Genomic DNA, 18,156 nt, shown 5'->3' on the forward strand with positions numbered 1-18,156 from the left:
ATTTATAGAAACCAAGGATAATATCTATTTTTTTCTGTAACTATATGCCAACAAGAAGTCCATCTGGCCAGGTGCAGTGGCTCACCCCTGTAATCCTAGCTTCTCAGGAGGCTGAGAACTGAGGATCACGGTTCAAAGCCAGTCCAGTCTCTAAAGAACCTTAGACTCTTATCTCCAGTTGACCACTAGAAAATGTGAAGTAGGGCTGTGGCTCCACAGGTAGGGCAGTAGCCTTTAGCGGAAACACTCAGGGATGCTTCAGGCCCAGAGTTCAAGCCCCATGACCAAAAAAACAAAAGCCCATCTGTTAACATATGTAAGGTTGAAGGATGAGAAAATAACTGCTGTGAAGTGTCTAGCTCAGTGACATACAACAGGCACTCAATTTCCTGACAGTGTGTATGTTTGTGTGTGTGTGTGTGTGCATGTGTGTGCATGCACATACTCTCACCTGGATTCACATAAGTATCTTGAAGACAGACACGGTGGCTCATGCCTGTAATCCTAGCTACTCAGAAGGCTGAGGTCTAAGGATCAAGGTTCAAAGCCAGCCTGGGCACAATCTTGTCTCCAATTAAATTCTAAAAAACAGGAAGTGGGGCTGTGGCTCCAGGTTAGGGAGCTTTGAGTTGAAGAACTCAGAGACAATGCCCAGGCCCAGGGGTAGGGTAGTAGCCTTGAGCTGAAGAGCTCAGGGACAGCGCCCAGGCCAAGTTCAAGCCCCAAAACCTACAAAAAAAAAAAAAAAAAGAATCTTGAGACTGGGGACTGTGTGCCCTGGGCGACTAGATGCCTCCTTTCCCCTCCCTTAGCTGTTTCGGCTTCACACTCCAGCCTCCAAATGTGAGATGTAAGCCAGTCAAGTCTCCATGAATGAAAGAAGGATCTGTTCCTGAAAGGAGCAGGGCTAGGACTCAAATCGACTTCGGAGCAGCTTGAACTTGGACTTGTTGTACTTAGTAATGAGGTCCAGTTTGCTATGGCCCAGCGTCATCCGTTTCTCAGGTGCAAAAGGATCATTACTACCACCATTGTGATTGCCACCTGCAGGACCCACAGGGACACCAGGCTCAGGTCCCTGCTTGGCACCCTGCAGTTGATGATACTTGGTGATGAGGTCCAGCTTGCTGTGGCCCAGAGTCTGCCGCTTCTCATCCCCAGGGCCCACTCCACTCATGCGAGCAGGGCTTGGTCCTGGCAGAACACTGGGCCCAGGCCCCTCACTCCGGAATGGGCCAAACTTGGTGATAAGGTCCAGCTGACTGTGGCCAAGGCTCTGCCGTCGCTCCTCTAGACCTTGCTTGCCAGGCCTGGTGGAGGAGTTGGCTTCTGGAGGTATTTTGGAACCCTGAGCCTTAGGGTGTTGTGTCTGGAGATCCAACTGTCGGCAGCTCTGATTTGGTGACAACCTTCTGTCGTCTGAGCCTGGGTCAGTAGGTCTGAGGGAACCTGACTCAGGGGTAACACCAGCACCCTGGCCTCGGGATGGGAGATCCAGCTGGCTGTAGCTCCGGCTCAAGGGCAGCTGCCTGCCATCTGGGACTTGCTCACCAGGTCGTACAGAACTTGAGTTGGGGCTCACCTCGGAATCAGTTCCTCCTATTTCTCGGGCTCTAGGGAAAGGGACAAGGAGGTCTAACCGACCATGGCTCTGACTCAGCAATGCTTTCTTCTCCTCTACTGTCTCTAGGGCTGTGCCAAGTGCCCAGCGGCCTCGTGGGGGATTGGGCTCCTGGCTTTCTGGGAGCCCATTCTCTGGGAGCTGGGACAGGGCCTGGCCTCCCCGGGAGAAGTGGAGAAGGGGTCGGGGACAGGGGAGAAGCGGTGACCTCATTGCCAAGGTTGAAGATGTGGCACTACTGTGGTTGAGGGCAGGAGAGGACTGGGACCAAGGAGATGCCCCCAGCTTGCCCAGGTTAGCCCTACATGGCCCAGGAGGAGAGCTCTGGTTAGGGTCTGACAGCTGGCGATGCAGCGAGGGCTGGCCACTGGCTTCACAGTGGGCAGGGCCTGGCGATGCGGACCCCATGCCCTTGTCACTGCAGCCACCACCGCCTGGTAGAGCCAGGTAGGAGGAACGGCCCATAAGAGGTGAGCACTTGACACTACTGAGGCTGGTGCCGGAAGGTGAGGAGCACGGAGGACTTGGGTTCCCAGGCCCCAAGGTCAGAGCCACTGGGGGAGGGCGTGGTGCCTGGGGAGACAGTAGATCCTCGCTGTGGCAGAAGCCATCCACAGGCTGTGACTCGGCATACAGACAGCGGAACTCACGGTCAAAGTCTTCCACAATGCGGCCTCTCAGCTGCATCATCATGCTGGTATGAGCCTGGCTGCAAAGCCAGGTGAAGCTGAGGATAGAAGTGAGGGTGATTCATAAGTCCAAAAGGCCGTGCCAGGGCTGGGATGTAGCTCAGCAGCAAAGCACTCACCTAGCAAGTGCGATGTCCTGGGTTCAATCCCCAGTACCAAAAAAAAAAAAAAAAAGGCAGTGCCAACCAAGCATGGTGGCTCAAGCCTGTAATTGTAGCTACTCAGGAGGCTGAGATCCGAGGATTGTGGTTCAAAGCCAGCCCAGGCACTAAAGTCTGTGAGACTTTTTTTTTTTTTTTTGCCAGTCCTGGGCTTGAGCACTGTCCTTGGACTTTCTCAAGGCTAGAGCTCTACCACTTGAGCCTCAGCACCACTTCCGGCTTTTTTCTATGTATGTCATACCAAGGAATCGAACCCGGGTCTTCATGCATGCTAGGCAAGCATTTTAACCACTAGGCCAAACTCCCGGCCTATGAGACTCTTTTTTTTTTGGTCAGTCCTGGGCTTGAACTCAGGGCCTGAGCACTGTCCTTGGATTTTCTCAAGGTTAGAGCTCTACCACTTGAGCCTCAGCACCACTTCTGGCTTTTTTCTATGTATGTGGTACCAAGAAATTGAACCCGGGTCTTCGTGCATGCTAGGCAAGCACTTTAACCACTAGGCCAAACTCCTGGCCAGTCTGTGGGACTCTTATCTCCAATTAACCACTGGAAAACCGGAAGTGGTGCTGTGGCTCAAGTGGTAGGGTGGTAGCCTTGAAGTGACGAGCTCAAGGACAGCACCCAGACCCAGAGTTCAAGTCCCATGACTGACAAAAAAAGTGGGGGGCAGGGGCCCAGAGTTTGGCCTAGTGGTAGAGTGCTTGCCTAGCATGCACAAAGACCCAGTAGATTCCTCAGTACCACATACATAGAAAAAAGCCAGAAGTGGTGCTATGGCTCAAGTGGTAGAGCTCTAGCTTTGAGAAAGTCTAGGGACAGATCTCAGGCCCTGAGCTCGAGCCAGGACTGGCAAAAAAAAAAAAAAGGCAGTGCCTGGGGTTGATGGAAGAGCCTGGCCAGAAATGGGCCAAGATTCTACCCCCATCAATACTCCTGGTGAAGGGACACAGCTCTGGCTCCAGAGTCTACTCATCCTAACCTACCTGAATATTTGGGCACATGGTTGCCCACCTCACAGCCTCCACTTCCTCATCTGTGAAACAAATCAGGGTTGAGACATCCTAATATCCCTTCACGTCCAGACTGCCATAGTTACTTCCTAAGCTAAGGACATTCAAAGGAATCTTCATGCAGTGACCAACTTACTCCCATACCAGCCTAACCCTGGTGCCTTAGCACCCAGCAAGGTTCTCGGGATGTGTTAGAAGGGATAGATGGAGAAATATTTAGAGCCGTCAAATCTGAGGTACCCACACCAGTCCAGGGCACAGCCCTAGGCCTCTCTCCCACTCACTTGCTTACCTGTAGCTGCCGGCCACCACCTGCTCACAGTCGATGATGATAAACTTCTCCAGAGCCTGCCCGGTGAAGCGGCGGCCTGCTTTGCTGCAGTACGTGTCCCCACACGTGCTTCGCACGCGCATGTTCTGGGCCAGGGGTGGACAGAAGTGGAGAGGGTAATTTTCAGACAGTGGAGCTCAAGCCCTGTGTATGTCCCCAAGGGAGCTCCTCAGATAGCTAAGGGGAACCCACCAATTCCCCCAGTGCTCACCGTTTTTCCACCCTACTGAGTCCCTGCCCTCGGCCCTCACTGACCAGCAAGTGTCCCCCATTGAGGTCCATTTTGTAGCACATCTCCAGGAAGTGCCTTAGGTTCTCCTGAGCCAGGAGGAGGTAGACAGGGACCCCACGCCGGCTGGAGGCTTCCATGAGATCGCACATCAGCTCCATGTCAGTGAATATATCCATCACCACTGCCACCACCTGTGAGAGGAACACAGAAGCTCAGCAAGTGCCGGCCTCTAAGGAAAAGTATGCGACAGAAAACCAGGAGGCCACAGCCTGCAGGAACGCGTGTCCACCGTGGGATGCTAGTGATGCCGAGTCAGGATATGAGTGAAGAATTGAGTCTTGAATCCCTGGTTGTTTGAAAGGTGTGTGTGTGTGTGTGTGTGTGTGTGTGTGTGTGTGTGTGTGTGTGTGTATTTCTGTAGACAGAGTTTGTCATCTGATTGTCAAAGATCTTGTCTGTAGATTAACTGTGTAAGTCCAGAGCCCTACTCCACATTGAGGGCCCGAGACGGGAAGAGTAAGAGATAGAGCCCAGTCCTGGCTTCCCAGGTAAGTTCTTCATGCTCACCCCAGTAGTTTCAGCCTCTGACCCAAGCACTGTCCGTGTGAGGCCCCCTTCTCAAAGGAAGGACAGCACTGGGCCGCTCAGGGCCTTCGCCACACTGCCCTGGTTTGTCTGTGAAGCTGCGAAGGCCTGGGGTGACACATAGCGAGTGGAACCAAGTTTACTCGGTTGCAGGCTAGGGCTCACTGCTCCCCCTTCTCCCGGAAGGTCCCGTGTGAATTCTACTGTCCAAACATCTGCATGGCAGCCACCCTTTCTTCCCATTGTATGTATTTGCTAAAGGATCCCCCCCCTGGGACATGCAGAACTGTGACAGTGACACTGTAGAATGAGGGAGAACTGGATTCAAACCCAAATGCTGCCCCTTCCTAGAGCTAGGGTGTTGGGGGAATGGCTTCACTTCCAGGAGCCTTATCTGCTAGATGGAGAGAGTGACAGCAGCATCTCAGAATTGCAGGGAATTAAACGTGAAGATACTGAACGTAAAACAGAAGCTCAATACATATGCCTTCCCGCAAATGAAGGCATTTGCAGGGAAAGGAAGCATTTCTGAGGTCACACTGGGCCTCAGGGATGCCCCAGTGTGGGACTCTGCCTGGCTCCTAGCCCAGGAGCAGAGGGGTCTCCATGGAGATGAGCAGCCAAGGCACTGGGGATGTCCTAGCCATGGCATGGCGCGGGTCAGGTCGGGGATGGGGGAGGGGGGGCGGACAGGCAGGAAAGATCAAAGGAAGACAGGACAACAACCCCACTAATTACCTTATTCCCGATGCCAATCTGGCCCAGCACACTCCCCCACTTGGCAGGCTTGCCAGAGAGGCTTTAGAGGTATTAGTAGGATCCTGGCATATTTTAGCAAGCTATCCCTACCTCAAATTCTACCAGAGGCCACTGTGTCCATTGCCCATCTCTTGCGTAGGAAGCAGAGGATCAGTTACCAAGTTATGGTGGCTGTAGCCTTCGCAGACATGTCTATCTGTGAATTCTCATGATTGCTTTTCTTCCCCTTGAGCCCAGAAACTTCCACCTCCCTCCTTGGTGCAGAGCTGAGCCCTTAGCCCTCAGATGGGGTAGCAGCCTATACAATAGTCCCCTCCTCCCATCCCTCCTTCCCCAGATTCCCATCCAGCTGAAGATGCAGCTCAGGATAATGAGGGAGAGGTAGCTGGGGAGCAGGCAGGAGGAGGGCTGAGTCTAGGGCTCAGAGTGTGAGTCACAGAACGCTTTTCTGTCCAAGAGTCTAGCCAAGTGACCTCCCAGGGGCAATTCTCAGCCCCTTCCTGGTCTTGGTTTCCTCCTCTGTAAATCAAGGAGGTAGTTCAGACGTTACATTCTTCCTTGAGATCCTATGTATAACTAATACAAGCTAATAAAAAAGTTCTTAGTTCGGGGCTTACAAAATTTAGGGAATCTAAGCAAGGTTATGGATTCCTTCCTAACAACTATCGCACATAATTTCATATATGTATTGTCGTGGTATGGAGTCCTAGAAGTCCATGCCTGCTTGAGATATATATATATATATATATATATATATATATATTGCATATATATTGCTAGTCCCGGGGCTTGATCTCAGGGACTGTGTCCCTGAGTTTCTTTTTGCTCAAGGCTCGCACTCTACTACTTGAGTCACAGCATCATTTCTGGCTTTTTCTGTTTGTGTGGTACTGAGGAATCAAACCCAGGGTTTCATACATGCTAGGCAAGCATTCTACCATTAAGCCACACTCCCAGTCCTATCTTTACAGTCAAGAATATTACTATTCTTGACTGCCAAGGAGTGAGAAGGGGAATAAAACACACATTCCCTCTCATAGCAACCTTCAATCTAAGAGGTCGGAGTTTGTAGACCCAGTTCTGGGTCTTTTGGCTTGTCCCAATTTCCTCCCTGAATCCCATTCCCCACATCTGTCAATGAATGGACCCAGACCCTTACCGTGCGGGCCTGGCTGAAGAGGAAACGCAGCAGGTCTTTGATGTTCTTGGCTTTGGCCCTCTGGAAGTGGACCACAGCCTGGGTGGGGCTGAAGCCTGTGGCATGTGGAACCTCAGGCCAGCCCAGGTCCAGGTCTGGGGGGTCTACATCAGAAGCCATGGGAAAGTAGGTTCCTGAAGTGACTTCAGACAGCAGGCTGAGGCGGTCGGGTCCTGAGGCCTCTGGTCCCTGGGCTGGGCCGAGCTCAGGCCCTCCACGCACATGACTGGTCATGTAGGCCACGTCCAGGGCGCTCAGGAAGGGCAGCTCCCGCTCCTCAGAGATGACCCGCAGGTAGGCAGCCTCGCCCCGCTCCAGGAGGGCATCGGCTGCCAGCCTGGCCGCCTCACTGTGCTGCAGCACCAGCGGTGAGCTTTCCCGCCACCAAGGCCTTTTCAGCTCCTCCACCCGGCCCCGCAGAGGCCCCGCCATGCCCAGGGCCTCCAAGAGCCTGCACCTTTTGTGCCTCACCCACCGGCAGGCTCCATGACGTGCCCCTGGCTTTGCTGCAGCAGGAAGAAGATTCCAACACAACCACAGCCTGCCTGTGTGTGGCAGGGCCCCCAACTCGTTTCCTCCCTAAGTTCCAGCCATGCTCCACCCCATTGCCCCTGGCCTCGGGAACCTGTCAGGTCAGCCCCACCTGTCTGCCTGCTGTTGGGACTCGCCTGCCCAGGGAAGCCGCAGGGCCAGGTCCGAGCACACACAGCTTCCTCCTTCCTACCTTTCTCCTCCCTGCCCAAGCAACACGCACCCATCCCACAGCGCTCCAAGCAAGCCTGCAACGCCGACTTTCTAGGGCTGTGGACACTGGGCCTGCTCAGAGTCACAAAAGCATGCACACACACAGGCACACGACACAATTGATGAATGACTCAAGACCCCCGGATGCACTAGCTGGGCACTGGTGGCTCACATCTGTAATCCTAGGTACTCAGGAGGCTGGCTCTGAGGATCCCAATTTGAAGCCATCCTGTGCCTACAAACCAGAGACTCTCTCCAGTTAACCAGTAAATATCCGGAAGTGGAGTTGTGGCTTAAGTGATGAAGTGCCAGCCTTGAGCAAAAGAAGACAAGCAAGGATTCAAGCTCCAGTACTACACACACACACACACACACACACACACACATGCAAATAGTATGATCGACACGTGATCAATATGCAGTCTACAGGATGATATATGCAGATGAAGAGTTCTGCAAGTAAGTGGTGGTATAAATGTGCTTAATGCCACTGAAAAACCATTTCAGGTGATTAACTGGTCCATGTATGTACTACCAGAATTAAGATAGAGAGCCAAAAATATGTTCCATAAGGTTGGCATATACGACAGCGACAGACACAGCTAAGCAACACCAAAGCATGTCTGCTTCCCTCTGTGGAAGCCCTTCTCCAACTCAGATAAGACCTTGGTTCTCCCCTCCAAACAAACATGGAGATAAGGCCCTAATGAGGGCCTGCCACCTCTGCTGCCCCCACAGCTCCTCCTCCTCCCACAGCCTGGCTTGTTTACCCAACTCTCCAGCACTCCCAGAAGACCCTGGGGCTCCAGTTGCTGACCCTGCACTGCAGAATAGGATGGAATAATCTCAGCCCCTGTGGCTCCCCCTCAGCCTCCGTGGGCTCCCTGCAGCTGTGTCTCACCTCCCACACCGTGCAGTGCTCTGCTGTCCCACAAGAGTCTGTGGTGGTCTGTGACGTTCGCAGAGCAACAGGGTGAGAGAGATGGGTGTGGGGCGTTTGGTCCCCTGCTGTCGTCCCCATCCTGTCAGGCCTGTGGTGGATGGTGTTTACCGTCGACTCTCCCCACCCCCATCCCAGCTGCCAACTCCCCTGGCAAGAACAAACCGTCTTCCTATGGTCAGACCCCACACTGTGAAACTGCAGTGGGCACAGATGCCCGTCCTAGTTTCTTCTGCTCTTGCTGTGTATCTGTCTGCTTTTCCACTTGAACCATGTAATTAATATTCAGCCCTGTAGGCTAGGAAGAGATCTGGGGTTAGCTCCTACCAGGCCAAGAGAAACCTTGAAGCTGAAGAGGTTAGAAACGGAACCTTCTGTCGGTGGGGTGGGCTCTGTCTGGGGGAGCATGCTGGACTTGTGTAAAAGGTCACCTCCAGACCCTCTGGCTCAGTCTTGGGGTGGAAAGAGCCCGGGGTGCATTCCAATGTGTTCTGAGGACCCCTGGTGAGCTTCTCTACCCCATTCCCTCGGATGGGTGGCCGGGAGAGGAAGTGAGGGTGTGAGGGCTGCCAGCACTGAGGTTGAAGTGTGGAGAAGCATGGGCCCAATGTTGGGTTATGGCCAGTTCTGTATTATAGTGTTTGGGTCAGTTGATATTTCGTTTGATCAAAATGTCTGGCTCATGCCTGCAATCTTAGCTACTCAGGAGGCAGAGATCTGAAGATTTTGATTCAAAGCCAGCTCAGGCAGGAAAGTCCATGAAACTCATCTCCAGTTAACTACCAAAAAGCTGGAAATGGAGCTGCATCTCAGAGATGCCTTGAGCACAAAAGCTCAGGGACAGTACCAAAGGCCCTGAGTTCATACGTGCCAACTTACGTGTGTGTGCACAGACGCACACACACAGACCAAAACTACTCACCCATAGTATTTTTCCTTTCCCGCCTCACCCTTTGCAAACAGCCATTCTGCTTTCTGCCCATGAACACATGGGATTGTATTCTGGAGGGATCATATAGCACTTGTCCTTCCATGACGGCTTGTTTCAGAATCTCCTCTAGGTTCTCCAGGTAGCTTGTGTCAAAATTTTCTTCCAAGGCCAAAGAATCCACTGTGCTTTACATATCCACTCATCCACTTGTGGACATTTGAATTGTTTCCATATTTGAGGGCTCTTGCGAAGAATGCTAATAGAATACAGATGTACAGAATTGGTTCTGTTTTGTATACCTCTGTTCTTGTTTGTATGCAATACTTTTTTTTTTTGCCTGTCCTGGGGCTTGAATTCAGGGGCCTGGGCCCTGTCCTTGGACACTTTTTGCTCAAGGCTAGCACTCTGCCACTTGAGTCACAGCATCACTTCCAGCTTTTTTCTGAGTATATGGTACCAAGGAATGGAATCCAGGCCTTAGTGCATGCTAGGCAAGCACTCTATCACTAGGCCACACTCCCTGTGCCCTTCAATACACTTTTTCTTTTATTTATTTATTTATTTTTTTGCCAGTCCTGGTCTTGAGCTCAGGGCCTGACCACTGTCCTTGGGCTTTCTCAAGGCTAGAACTCTACCACTTAAGCCACAGCACCACTTCTGGCTTTTTTCTATGCATGTGATACCCAGGAATTGAACCCGGGTCTTTGTGCATGCTAGGCAAGCCCTCTAACACTAGGCCAAACTCCCGGCCCTTCAATACACGTTTTTTGTTTTTTGTTTTTTTGCCAGTCTTGGGCTTGGGCTCAGGGCCTGAGCACTGTCCTTGGACCTTCTCAAGGCTAGCACTCTACCATTTGAACCTCAGCACCACTTCTGGCTTTTTTCTATGTATGTAGTACCAAGGAATCCAACCCAGGTATTTGTGCATGCTAGGCAAGCACTCCACCACTAGGCTAAACTCCCGGCCCTTCAATACACTTTTGTAAGTTAAAAAAAAAAAAAAAAATCACAGGGCTGGGAGTTTGGCCTTGTGGCAGAGTGCTTACCCAGCATGCATAAAGACCCAGGTTATATTCCTCAGTACCACATACATAGAGAAAAGCCAGAAGTGTTGCTGTGGCTCAAGTGGTAGAGCTCTAGGGCAGTGTTCAGGCCTGGAGTTCCAGGCCCAGGACTGACAAAAAATTCATATTTTTTAAGTTAAAAAATCATTATCCAATGCGTAGCCTACAACATTAAAAGGAGTGAGGGAAAGGGTGGGTAGCGAGGAGGGACGGGGAGAACATTGGAAGGAGTGACATTGAGCTATATCCATACACTGCTTTGTTAAATGGCAAGCCCTTTGTACGACTACTAGAGAATAACAAAAAGGAACGAAAAAATCGTTGACAAGATCCTATGTTTCAACTCAATACCTGAGCTGGGTTCTATGGCACCATCTGTGACACTGTCCTGCCTGCTAGCCTGTGTGTGAGTATGTGGCCCCCGTCAGAAGCTGTGCAGGCTGCGTGTGGATGTGTTTGTGTGCTGAATGTCTGGCCTTTGACTCTGGTCTTCAGTACTCAGTATCTACACAGGGAGACTGAGTGGAGGGGGGTGAGGGTTCCAGGAATTCCTAACATCATGGAAATGAGTCTCCTTTAGAACTGCAGGACTGGCTTGTGGCTGAATAGATAAAGGGCAATGAGAAGGTGGATAGGTGGAGTTGGGCCTCAGGGTGTTGGGCCCAGGGTGATGGGAGCCATTGGGCAGACTCAAGCCCAGCTCCTGGCTGCAGTGGAGTGGCATAGGCCTCTTAATGATTGTTATTAAGAGGAAGGAAAATGTTTCCCTGTCCAGAGGGCGTGTCAGGTGCCCGCCTGGCATTGCTGGGCTTTGCTAGGGGCCATTTAGCCTCGTCTGTTGTCTACCCGGAGCTGAGTGGCGCCTGGGCAGGTGTCTGTTGTGTGGAGGCGATAGCAGCAGAGGCTGCGAGTTGCTCTAAGTTACACTGTCCTTTACTTTTGATGGCCAGGGACAGCCAGAGTGCACCCAGTGCCCTGACTCAAGAGCTGGAGAGACAGAGGAACACATAGTAAGAAGCCCCAAGACAGCTTGAGCTAGATAGTAAAGACAGGAAGATTGTTGTTGGGCAAGGGAACTGAGCTGCTTGTGATCCCAACACTTAGGAGGCGGAAGCAGGAAGATCTCAAGTTGGAGTCTGGACGGGGCTACACATTAAGACCATGTCTCAAAACTCAAATATTGGCCAGGTGTTTGGCCTAGTGGTAGAGTGCTTGCCTCGCATGCACAAAAACCTGGGTTCGATTCCTTGGTACCACATACGTAGAAAAAAGCCGGAAGTGGTGCTGAGGCTCAAGTGGTAGAGCTCTAGCCTTGAGAAAGCCCAAGGACAGTGCTCAGGCTCTGAGCTCAAGGCCAGGACTGGTAAAACAACAACAACGAAACCCACAAATATTAGCTAGGTGCTGGTGGCTCACGCCTGTAATCCTAGTTACTGAGGGGGCTGAGATCTGAGAATAACAGTTCCAAGCCAGCTCAGGCAGGAAAGTCTGTGTGACTCGTAGCTCCAATTAATCATCAGAAAACCAGAGTGGCATCGTGGCTGAAAGTGGTAGAGGGCTAGTTTTGAGCGAAAACACTCAAGAATAGCACCCAGGCCTGGAGTTGAAGCCCCATGACTGAAAAAGAAAAAATGGGAATGCTGTGCAGAATGGCAAGTAGGGTATTACAGGCTGGGTGACGAGAGCCAGAATGCCCTAGAAGGAAGCTGAGGCCTGAAATGTAGGGCAACACCCTGGTAGGAAGGCCCTTAAGAGCCACACCATGGAGAGCCTCAAGGGCCTTGCCATGCATGATGACACAGAGTTCTGGAAGATTCCAAAACAGTATTTTAGGATAGCAGGAAGCAGCCCCAAGGGAAAGAGTGGCCCAAAGCACCAGCCTCTCAGCAGCAGCTCCAACGACTGACTCACAGGTTACAGAAAACCACTCAGGGCTTCAGGAGGCTAGTACCAGGAGTTCTCTTATCCTAGATTCTCCCCAGCCCCCAGGGCTTGGAACCCAGGACTATGGTTGTGCCACTGGACTGAGTCAGTCCCCTTGTTGGAACAATGGTTCTGCTACCAAATGAGTGAGGTCAAGTTCTCTGAGTCACAGGGGTGGCATCTCGTAATAACTGTGCTAATCTGTTTGAGAATATTTGTTTAGTACCTGTTGAATCTAATGTTTACCAAGATCTAATGTTTACCAACAATACTGGTTGAACTACTAGTTTGATGTCCATTTGGCTCTTTTACTGTACTTTTCAATCCATTTTGAACTTGAGAGAAAAAGGTATTGCCTATTGACTCCCTTGGCTCTTATTGTTGCAGCCACCTCTTCTCCCTCTGTCCAATCCATCCACCATGGATTTAACGCCTACTTTATGCCAGCACTGTGGTTTAAAGATGAGTAAGAGTTGATGTCTGCCCTGGTGAGAAAGGGAGACCATAAATAATTACAAGCCATAGGGTAAACTGATGTAGAAACCAAGTACTTGGAATTTAGTGCTCATGCCCACCTAAGAACTATGTTGCCAACGACGCTCCCTGCTAGTTACAGCTGTTTCTGTGGGCTTGCTCTCAGGGACGTTCCTGGGAGGTGAAATAACTTTCTTGGCTGAAGAAAAAGGGAAAGAGGAACTAGGCAGCCCATGGATTCTGGTCTCTAACAGTGAAACTTGGAGTGGGGCTTCTCACAACCCCCTCCCAGCAGTCACATGATGGCTGAGCAGTCTTCTAAGTGCCTTTTAGTGTCAACACTGGACGCTGCCCAGCAAGGGTCTCAGGCCTTTTTCTTCTCACAAGCGGCTGGAGGTCATGTGGTAGGGCGGGAGGATTGGTGTGTGTGGGGGGGATTCTCACAGCACCCCCCTTGACCCCAGATCAGAGAGCTCTTGAACAGTGAGACGTCAAGTCTTAAGGAGCCTTTTCCTTTAAATGTCTGATATATGAACTTTCATTTGAGTTCCCTCTATGAGGCCCAGAACCCCCAAGTCTCTAGAGGTAGTAGAGTCTCTTCCTGGCTGGGCTCATTCTGTGACTTTCTATCAAGCTACAATATGTGTGTGTGTGTGTGTGTGTGTGTGTGTGTGTGTGTGTGTCTGTCTGTCTGTCTGTCTGTCTGTCTGTCTATGGTGGTCCTGGGGCTTGAGCTCAGGGCCTGAGTGAGGTCCTTGAGCTTTTTTGCTCTACCACTTAAGCCACCGCTCCACTTCCTGATTTTCTGAGAAGGGCGCAGTTGATAGAAAATAGGAGTCTCATGGATTTTAGCGTTCAGGCTGGCTTTGAGCTGCAATCATCAGATCTCAGCCTCCTGAGTAGCTAGGATTGCAGGTATGAGTACCTGTGCCCAGCTTTTTTTTGTTTTTTGTTTTGCCAGTCCTGGGCCTGAGCTCAGGGCCTTGAGCACTATCCTTGGGTTTTTTTGTTTGTTTTCCTCTCAAGGCTAGAGCTCTACCACTAGAGCTACAGCACCACTTCTGGCTTTTTCTATGTATGTGGTACTGAGGACCAAACCCAGGTATTCATGCATGCTAGGCAAGAACTGTTCCAACTCTTCATTTGTGTTTATGCACATATCAGCCCATGCAGTTTTAGGTTTTTCTTTTCCTTTTTTTTTTTTTTTTTTATTGAGGCACAGCACCACTTCCGGCTTTTTTCTGTTTATGTGGTCCTTAGGAATCAAACCCAGGGTTTCATGCATGCTAAGCAAGCACTCTACCACTAAGCCACATTCCCAGCCAGTTTTAAGTTTCTTTTTTTTTTTTTTTTTTTTTTTTTTGCCAGTCCTGGGCTTGAGCTCAGGGCCTGAGCACTGTCCTTGGACTTTCTCAAGGCTAGAGCTCTACCACTTGAGCTTCAGCACCACTTCCAGCTTTTTTCTATGTATGTGGTACCGAGGAATCGAACCTGGGTCTTCATGCATGCTAGGCAAGCACTCTACCACTGGGCCAAACTCCCGGCCCTTAGGTTTCTTAATTACAGTACAAGTGCCTGTTCCTCTACCTAGAACTAGAAGCAGAGGGCTTGGGGTTCTGAGTCTGTAAAAGACACAAAATAGCATTTTTTTTCTTCTCTTTTGGGTGTAGAGCTTGAACTCTGGGCCTGGGCGCTGTCCTGAGCGCTTCAGCTCAAGGCTAGTGCTCTACCACATGGAACCACAGCGCCACTTCCGGTGTTCTGGTGGTGAATTGAAGTCTCACACTTTTGTGCCTGGGCTGGCTTTGAACTGTGAGCCTCAGATCTCAGCCTCCTGAGTAGCTGGGATTATAGGCGTGAGTCACCGGCACCTGGCTTAGCGATTCTTTAACATTTTTAGGTCAAATTGAATTTTTTTTTTGCCAGTCCTGGGGCTTGAACTCAGGGCCTGGGCACTGTCTTTGGGCTTTCTCAAGGCTAGAGCTCTACTACTTGAGGTCACAGCACCACTTCCAGCTTTTTCTATGTATGTGGAATCGAGGAATTGAACCTGGGCCTTTGAGCATGCTAGGCAAGCACTCTACCACGAGGCCAAACTCCCAGCCCTCAATTTGGAATCTTAAAGGTACTTATATTCACTATATTGTTTCTCATGTGAAAACCTCTGTAACACACTCGTTCTTCTCTCTGGAGAATAAAATGTTTGTTGCTCTGGTAAATTAGGCTTCCTTTTATATGACAGTGAGAACAACAAACTTAATGGTTGCTCTTTTCTACCTCTGGCTGTCAGGAAGCTCAGAACAAAATTTTGTACTCAACTGCAGGTCTCCTTGCTGGCCTGAGGGAGGCAATGTGGTCTGGGGAAAGAGCAGAGTCCTGGGGTCACATGGTGTGAAGGAATGTTGGATAACTTTGTAGGCCTGAGACTTTGTCCCCTGCCTTGTGGACAAGGGTTGGTAAAAATGAGGATAACACCTATTTTATAGGACTGTAATAAGATGATACATTTAAGATGGTTAAAAAATTACTAAAAAAAAATCTTGATTAGCAGTCTAGGGTGGCTAACAGGATTATTTTCCTTCTCTTCTCTCACAATACTTTTATCTTGCAACTTTTGCTTCACAATACTTTTCTGATTTTATTATAATGATCTTTTAATTTGCCATGATCCTTCCTGGGTCAAATAAATGACAAAATCATTCCTAATGAGCAGTCAGTCTCACTGGGGGACAAGAAATCATGTCTTTTTCTTGCTTTGTGTAGTGATTTGTATTAGGAAAGCACTTAGTTGCAGCCTTTGGTTTTGGGTCCTGTGTGAGGAGGTAATTCATCATTTACTGTCAAACTAAGTGGAAATGAAGGTCAGACCATGAAGGGTCCAGAGAGTTCACGTGGAGCTGGTTCTGGTATAAGCCATTAGCCATTCTCTCATTCTGCAACTTACCAACATGTCAGTGGACGCTGACTGTAAGCATCCACGCAGGAAAGCAGGGGTGAGCCACCCCAACACGGTGTCTTCCAGTAGGCAAGCAGTTCACACTGCAATATGGGAGACGGGTGTGAAAAAAATCACCTCAGAGTGTTGACACTAGTCAAGATGCATCACACTCAAACTGACAGGCCACACGGAAATCCTTTCGTGGAACTACTCATAAGAAAATCCCCCGCATTGCAGGGAAGTGAGCAGACGCTGTCAGGTGCCCTTCAGACAGCGCAGGGTAGTGTCTGGGAGAGCTTGGGATCTCTAGTCAGCAGTGGAAGGATGAGGAAGAATTCCAAGGAGAGGCAACATAGCACAGGCCCTTCAGGTAACACCTGATGCATTAGCATCATAAACTCAGGCTGGAATAGGGGCAAAGTTCAAAGAGCCTATGAACTCCCAGGATCCCTGGTTTTACCTCAGATGAGGAAGGGGAATAAGAAGGGGTGACAGACCCCATGAGCCACCTGTGAGGGCTTTAGACCATCCACAGATGTGACAGAGCCAGTCTGGCTCCTTCGAGCACTGGCTGCATGTTAGAAGTTGCTGTGTTTGATTACCTAATGCTGCTGGATACACAGCCTGCAAAAGCGGCTGGAGGGAGTCAGTAGCCCCTCCCTGAACACAGGCCATCCCAGATGCTAAGAAGGCCAGTCAAGTTCTGGACCAGTGCTGGTCCAGATCACTTTTCAAGGTCTTCCTCAATTGGAGGTTTCATAATTCTAAAGCAAGCCCGGTAGCTAAGCCAGTATTTGGGGCTGGGACTGGAGGCTAGGGAGCTGCCCTGGGCAGCAGATGGGTTAATGCTCAAATAACTTTTATATATGAATTAATGTGCAGAGTTGGGAGCCAAAATCTGTTCCATTAATTTTTCCATCCATTCCAGGAGCAGTTAGGTACACACAGTAAAGTTTATTTTGGTGCATGGTATACTTCACTCCATTAAAAATAAATTAATCAGCAAATTCCTGCCTGGCTCGGCTCTGGTTTATGTAAATAGTGCCCAGCTGTAATGAGTTACAAGGTGTTATTATCTCACATACACAGAGGAGGCTTCACTCGAGAGCTCCGTGCGCAACAAAAGCATCTTAAATAAACTGAGAGAAGGCAGTTTGATTTGTAATGTTTTCACAGAAGTGGGATATACCTCACCCGTATAGAGTTTCTTTATATGACTCATTTTATAGCAAGTTCAATGAAGGAAGCTGATGGTGGAGGGAGGGGCAAGATGGCTCCCTTCCCCCTTTTGCTGAGCTTAAGAAAATCCCCCAAGAGATGACCCATACTCAGAGAGAGACAGAGAGAGAGAGACAGGTCCTCAAGTGCCCAGACCAGGTGGCTCTGAAGACATGTTTGGGAGTTGGGGAGAGGGCAGAAAGCTGGGCACGGGGTTGGGTCCTAATACACTACAACTAAGCCACAGAGAATGTTCTTTTCCCTTCCTATCTCATATAAGGGAAGGCAAAGGGAAGAACGACAGCATGTGTTTGTTGCCCAGTTCACTGTGGGTGACAAAGGGTCCTTTGTTCTAGAGGCCTATTTCTAAATGAAACCATTGGCCACCAGAGGCCTTTTGGAGTCCAAAGGTGTGCCTCTGCCTGGCAAGCTGTGCTATGGTCAGATGGTGACCCTTTCTGAGAACTAGAGGCCAGAGCAGTGAAAACCCCTGAATCCTCCCTCTTCTGGTCACAGAGCGGGGCAGGGCTCCTTGGCTTTTCAGCTCTACCACCTCACCTGAGTGCCTCAACGCCACTGGATAAAGAAGTGCTGTGGCAGAGATAACATTTCTATTTCTTTTAATGGCCAACTCGGCCCCATGGCTCAAAGTGGGGGACAGTGTGGCTACCCTGTCTTGATTCTACAGCATTACAAACTCCACGGCACAGCAGGCCTTTGTAGGAGCCCCTCCCATTCCAACCTGCCCATTTACTCCTCAGCCTTCGGGAAAGGCTGGAGGGAGCACGGACTCCGAAGCTCTGCTTGGGAATCCTCTCGAAGGAGTAGACAACTCCAAAGAGCTAGGGGTTCTCCCAGCACTGCCCCACCAGAGCAGCCTCAGGACACAGGAACAGGAAACAACACAAACGGGACTGGGTATTTGATGGATGCTGTTCAAAGGTCAGTTTGGGCTACTTTCTGTGGGCTCTTGGATCAAACAGTACTTCTCTCGCCAAGGTTCCTCAAAGCCAGCTGGCCAACTGTCCAGAGGATCAGGCCCTCAAAGACCTTCGTCATTGTAAGTGGGAGTCTGGGGCTTCAGGATGCTCTGCGGATTCTTCTCCACCAGAGGGCGCCAGCTCACCTCCCCTGTCAGCAGCAGATCTTCTCCATCTATGGAATCCAGGTATTGGATCTGCAGTAGAAAGAGACAGGGAACAGAGTCAGAGGCATACAAAGTCAGAGGTGACACAAGGCATTAGCCAAGGAGAGGAAAGAGAGAGGACTGGGAGGTTTCTGACCACCTAGCTAGCATGCTAGGTCTCAGGTAGCCCAGATTTTTACTTAAGGAGAGTT

The 18,156-nt window shown here is 50.3% G+C and overlaps 2 protein-coding genes across 4 annotated transcripts in view; both read right to left on the reverse strand.

Moving 5' to 3' along the window:
- Positions 1-754: 754 nt before the first annotated feature.
- On the reverse strand, positions 755-7,033 carry Sack1c (scaffolding CK1 anchoring protein C). 2 transcript variants are annotated; one of them, XM_090352846.1, is made up of 4 exons: positions 6,548-7,033; positions 4,068-4,235; positions 3,774-3,898; positions 755-2,348 (listed from the first exon to the last, which is right to left on the reverse strand). In XM_090352846.1, exons 1-4 carry the CDS (start codon positions 7,016-7,018, stop codon positions 908-910), a joined length of 2,205 nt encoding a protein of 734 aa, XP_090208972.1. In that variant the 5' UTR covers positions 7,019-7,033; the 3' UTR covers positions 755-907. The 2 variants fall into 2 exon arrangements, with proteins under 2 accessions (XP_090208972.1, XP_090208971.1); XM_090352845.1 differs by having other exon boundaries at positions 3,774-3,948; positions 4,064-4,235; positions 6,548-7,018.
- Positions 7,034-16,534: 9,501 nt separating this feature from the next.
- The window catches only part of Uqcc1 (ubiquinol-cytochrome c reductase complex assembly factor 1), an 84,636-nt gene continuing 83,014 nt past the window's right edge, over positions 16,535-18,156 (reverse strand). For both annotated transcript variants that reach the window (XM_090352236.1, XM_090352238.1), the window contains one exon: positions 16,535-17,995. In XM_090352236.1, the coding sequence (XP_090208362.1) occupies positions 17,861-17,995 (135 nt within the window). In that variant the 3' untranslated portion in view covers positions 16,535-17,860. The remainder of the gene's footprint in view (positions 17,996-18,156) is intronic.

Source organism: Megascapheus bottae, chromosome 18, assembly GCF_031878675.1.
Source record: "Megascapheus bottae isolate mThoBot1 chromosome 18, mThoBot2.hap1, whole genome shotgun sequence".
Lineage (NCBI taxonomy): Eukaryota > Metazoa > Chordata > Mammalia > Rodentia > Geomyidae > Megascapheus > Megascapheus bottae.

Bases quoted from the DNA above. Each gene is read 5' to 3' on its own strand.
- Sack1c (XM_090352845.1), bottom strand. From the start codon at position 7,018: ATGGCGGGGCCTCTGCGGGGCCGGGTGGAGGAGCTGAAAAGGCCTTGG. The intron at 3,949-4,063 runs GTGAGGGCCGAG...ACAGGGCTTGAG, and splicing joins TGGGGGACACTTGCTGGTCA to CTCCACTGTCTGAAAATTAC. The intron at 2,349-3,773 runs GTAAGCAAGTGA...TTCTATCCTCAG, and splicing joins GTGGTGGCCGGCAGCTACAG to CTTCACCTGGCTTTGCAGCC.